General features: G+C 32.6%; 1 protein-coding gene across 1 annotated transcript; it reads left to right on the top strand.

Moving 5' to 3' along the window:
- Positions 1-615: 615 nt before the first annotated feature.
- LOC136234814 (protein RICE FLOWERING LOCUS T 1-like) lies at positions 616-3957 on the top strand. The gene is made up of 3 exons (XM_066024299.1): positions 616-879; positions 986-1047; positions 3433-3957. Exons 1-3 carry the CDS (start codon positions 676-678, stop codon positions 3701-3703), a joined length of 537 nt encoding a protein of 178 aa, XP_065880371.1. The 5' UTR covers positions 616-675; the 3' UTR covers positions 3704-3957.
- The last annotated feature ends 1253 nt before the right edge of the window (positions 3958-5210 follow it).

The raw sequence follows: 5210 nt of genomic DNA, 5'->3' as shown, positions 1-5210 counted from the left end.
AGTTTTACTCTTTTTTTTTAATATTATAACCACCTACACATATTATATACACAAAATTTGCTGACGATATTACTAACATTTATAATCACCGACAATATTTGTTGGTGATTAGAGTGGAAATTATCATGCCAATAATCACCTACACATTCTAGGAACGTGCATGTGAGTCTGTAAGAATTCCGTCGGTAATCCAAATACAAAATTTTCTGTCGGAGATAGCTATTTTTCTTGTAGTGATGTATCTAGTTTCATGTGAATTATGACAAAACACAATGAACTACAATCATAATATTTATTAAAGAAAAATACAATTTTGTTTTTTAAAAACAATTAATATTAGGAATATGTAAGTGAAAATCATATAACATGAAGAATTAGTGGCTGTGGAAAAGCCACCAATGAAAGAAAAAAGAACTAGTTAGAGGTGTGTTGGTGAATCATAGGAATAATATCTTTTCCTAGAAAGTTGAAGAATATGAAAAGAAAATAATAAAAGAAAACGAAAAGAAAGAATCCTTTGATGGACACAAAGAAAAGAATGGAGACTAGATACCAAAAACAAACATGTATATAAACAGGTGTTGTACCTACCTATTTTAAATTGCACCACTAGAAAAGAAAGAAAGAAAGCAAGAAAGAAAGAAAGAAAGAAAAGAAAGATTTTAGTTGCAAAAAATGTCAAGAAACAGAAATAATCCAGAGCCTCTTGTGGTTGGGAGAGTCATTGGTGATATTTTGGACCCTTTTACTGCTTCTATTCCCCTTATTGTAAATTATAACAAAGAGGTAAATAATAGTTGTGAGCTCAAGCCCTCACAAGTTTCTAACCGTCCTAGAGTTGATATTGGTGGAGATGACTTGAGGACTTTCTACACTTTGGTAACTTTTTCTTTCATGTCTTTTCTTTTGTTTTTTACCATCCGAGTGAGTTCATCTTCTAACGTTATGTTTATGTTTATGTTTATGTTTATATTTATATTTATAGGTTATGGTTGATCCTGATGCTCCTAATCCAAGCAACCCACATTTGCGAGAATACTTGCATTGGTAGATATATTCTTCTCTCTTTCTACGTCTTATTAACTTATTGGTCCGGCACACGGATGAACTCACACATATACTACATACAGTAAAAAAAACTCGGTCCCAACTTGATAATAACCTCTATAACCAAACTCTATTTAGTAATAGCCTCCCAATTGTTATACAAATAGAGTCCTAAGTGTATTCCTATATAGAGGTTTTACTGTAATTCAAAGATTGTTTTATGTTTATGTTTATTAAAACAAGTGTAGGATGAACTCACACATGCACTATATAATTGAGAAATGTTTACAAAAAAGCATTCGGCTAACATTGCTTGACATGCAATCTAGTCAAAAAAGCGTTTGCTAACATCACTTGGCACGTAATCTAGTCGATATGTCCCGCCAACAAAATTGAAAAACTCAAGGTGCTAACCATATCAACAAGGCACATCAATGAATCCAATATGTCACCACATTAGGAAAACCAACACCATGAATTGATTTTTTTGCTGCTAAAAGTGTAAAACAGAAGGTTGTTTTTTTGAGTTAATTTCGAATAAAACCATGTAGTTGGCCAAATTTGGCCGATAGTGATTTCAAAATGAAAATTTTCAAGAATTAAAATTGTTTAGTATCATATTTATTATGGAACCACAATTTTTTTTTTAAAACCATCTATTTTAGAGTTTTCTTTTTCTAAACATTAACTTTATCTCTCATAAAAAAACACCACCTCAATAACATAAATGACCTCAAACCTAAAAGGTTGAAAAATTGAAGTCGCTTAAAATATAATTTAATTCTTAAAAAAACTCATTTTAAGGTCATTATGAGCTAAATATAGAAACATGAAAATTTTACTAACAATAAGTACCTATCAACAAAAAAAATAAAAGCACAAGGTTCTATTTGAAATTAACCCTTGTTTTCTTCACCACAAAAATACAGCATTTCGCTGTACAAAAAAACAAGAGAGTATGATTTTTATTTTATCTTTGGTGCTAAAGTTGTAAAACAGAACTTTGTTTTTTCACCACAAAACTACACCATTTTTCTGCACAAAAACAGTATCATTTTTAATTTTTCTGCTTTTTCATATATATAATGCTAAAATCAAACTATTTTCCACAAACAATAACTAGTTATTATTTCTATTTGATTTTCAAAATGCTGCTCTAAATTATCAGTCCCACACAAATATCTTTTATTTTTTTTCTTTAATGCACCAGCCACAGAAATATCTTTTTTTTTTTTTGGTTTAGCCCAGCCACAGAAATATCTAGATATATCTAAAGTGAAAAACATTCAAGATATTTGAAATTTTGCAGGAATCATATCACATTGTACTGAAAGAAGAAAGTAAGTGTACCCTGATGAAATAAATATCACTGACTACTTCAAAAAGCCTCAACCTTTCATTTTAGAATTATTATTCACTTGCTAGTTTCTTTCTATAGAATTAATTATTTTTTTTATTTTTTTTATTTTATCATATAGTAGTATATGTGATAGAACCAACTAAAATAAAAGCTCAAATAGGGGGATGCTCCAGGGGGGCCGATATAAACGCCCACCTAGGACCTCCCATTTTCGGAAGCCTCTGATTCATTTTTATTTTTATTTTTTATGTATAAAATTCAAGACTTATTTTAATTACGATACAATAACTATTGAAATCTCAATTGTTTAAATTAATTATCAACATAAATACTACACGTATTGAAAATAAGAATGCAATATACTAAATGAAATCCACAACAATACACGTTTTGTCTTTTTTTTTTTTTTTCAATCATTATCTCTTAACAATAGCACAACAGAAATCTCAAAAATTTAGTTTACAACTTCTCTCCTAGCAATAATAAAGATAAGTTATAAATTTGTCCATCATAGCTGTTTGAAGAGAACAGATTTAGTCTTTACGTACAAACAGTACAATGTCAAGCCTAAGATTTATGAAATGATAAAATTTCAAACCTCATCAATGGAAGATGATTTTTCTCATTAATAGAATATGTGTCTTAGAATGTATGTAGGAGGTAGTCAGAACATGAAATTACACATGAAAAAACCCGTCTCCCATTAATGAGGTCTAAAATTGCATCATTTGGTAAACAGTAGGCTAAATTTGTTCTTCATTAATAACCATACGACTAAATTTATATCTTATCCCATAATAATTTAGTTGTTAACTGCTTCTTCTCTTCAAATTACATCAAAAGAGTTTTACTTGGTTATTCTTGGTCTAGTCAAGAATTAATTAAATTTTATATTTATTAAATTTAGAAATTTGTAAATAAAATGGAGTATAAGAACTGCCTAGGACCTCTAAAATACTGAATCCGCTTTAAAAGTCCAATTATAGATCTTATATTAATGTCTGATAAAGTATATGGTTTTATAGGTTGGTGACAGATATTCCAGCAACGACGGGGGCGGGTTTTGGTCAAGAAATAATGTTCTACGAGAGTCCAAGACCGTTAACAGGAATACATAGATTTGTATTCATATTATATCGGCAATTAGGAAGACAAACGGTGTTTGCACCAGCTTACCGTCATAATTTCAGTTGTAGAAACTTCTCACAGGACTATAATCTTGGATCTCCTGTGGCTGCGGTTTATTTTAATTGCCAGAGAGAGGGTGGCTCTGGTGGAAGGAGACATTCCCAATAATTAATATAGTGTTCTCTATTATTCTGACACGTTGCAAGGTTTTGAATAACAACAAATAAAAATAACAATGACGAACGAATCAAGTTTGTCACAGAAAGAGACTGCTGCTGCTGTCACTTTTATTTTTGCCCTTTTGCATATAATACATGATTGTAATTTGTAATTGGTGCCCGGGCTTTTTTTTTTTTTTTTATGCCTATTTCCAATCAATGCACGTGAAGGTATTTAATAAAAGTATCAACATCTTATTCTCATCTAGAACTTACATTTATTTATTCCTATTTCTTTTATTACTTCTAAATAAACCTAATAATTGGCTACCTCCTTATAATTATTTTTATTTTGTTCGGTACTGTTGGCCCAAAATAAAATAAATTTTATTTTTATGTATATAGAAAGCTTATGTTTAATTTAGGGTATAGTTTCTATTTTTGTCTAGAAAATAATGAAAAAATACACTTGTAAACTAACCGCCAACCGATGAGAAAGTCCGGCACTACGCAGGGCGTGTCTTCCAATACGCGGGGCGTAGATCAAGCAACCAGAGAAGGTCTGCTTCAGAGGCTCCAATACGCGGGACGTAACCTCAGAGACGCCACGCGTAAAACTTGGCAACAAGGCGTTTCGAGATCAGAAGCTCCAATACGCGGGGCGTCCATTCTCATACGCAGGACATACTTCCTTACGCGGGACGTAATGCCAAGTACGCCACGCGTATGCACCATCAACAAAACGCGCCAACTCTAGAAGCTGCACTACGCGGGGCGTAGTCGGACATACGCGGGGCGTAAACTCTTTCTCGGCAGCAGTTGGAATTGGTCAATGGAAGTTAATGGTAGTTAGTGGAAGTTGAGGTAGTGGGGTGATGTGGCATGGAGGTAGTTGAGTTAGTTGGTGAATAATTACCAAAATACCACTGAATAATTACCAAAGTGCCACTCCAAAATACTATAAATAGACCCCCTCCCCTTCATTAAAAAACACATTCAACACACAACAAAACCCCTCTCTCAAGCTCCAATGCTTAATCCTTAGTTTTGCTCTTTAGTTCTTAAGTTCTTTCGTTCTTAGTTCTTCCTTTCGTTCTTCATTTTTCGTAGCTTCAGTCCCTCCTTTAGCTTCCTTTAGCTTCAATTCAAGTTCTAAAAGCCTCTTTTCAACTTTCTCGACTCAAATTAGTGTTTCTAAGTCGTTACTCTGCTCAAGTTTTCAATTAGATTTTCCTTTCTAAAGTAATTTTCCAGATTCGTCCATCCTTTTTCAAAGCCCAATTCTGTCCATTTAACGTTGTTTTTTGCCTTCCATCCCTTCGATAAAGTTGTTCCTAACGTCCTGAATTTCGATCTAGCCTTTTGATTCACTCAATTCCGTATCCAGAAACTCCGTTTACAAGCTGATCTTTGTACCCCAAATTCTTTTAGCTATTCTGCCCAGAATTTTCCAGATTCGACTAGTTGTTTTCAAAGCCAGATTCCGTCCATTTAGAATCCGTTTTAGCCTTCGATCC

This window comes from Euphorbia lathyris, chromosome 7 (genome assembly GCF_963576675.1).
Source record: "Euphorbia lathyris chromosome 7, ddEupLath1.1, whole genome shotgun sequence".
Classification (NCBI taxonomy): Eukaryota; Viridiplantae; Streptophyta; class Magnoliopsida; order Malpighiales; family Euphorbiaceae; genus Euphorbia; species Euphorbia lathyris.
The sequence above is the reverse complement of the archived record's forward strand: the minus strand, read 5'-3'. Positions and strand labels throughout refer to the sequence as shown.

What these genes read in the sequence shown, in the direction of transcription:
- LOC136234814 (XM_066024299.1), top strand. Translation starts at nt 676, where the DNA reads ATGTCAAGAAACAGAAATAATCCAGAGCCTCTTGTGGTTGGGAGAGTC. An exon ending in TGAGGACTTTCTACACTTTG is followed by an intron (nt 880 to 985) that starts GTAACTTTTTCT and finishes TTATATTTATAG; the next exon opens with GTTATGGTTGATCCTGATGC. An exon ending in TTGCGAGAATACTTGCATTG is followed by an intron (nt 1,048 to 3,432) that starts GTAGATATATTC and finishes ATGGTTTTATAG; the next exon opens with GTTGGTGACAGATATTCCAG.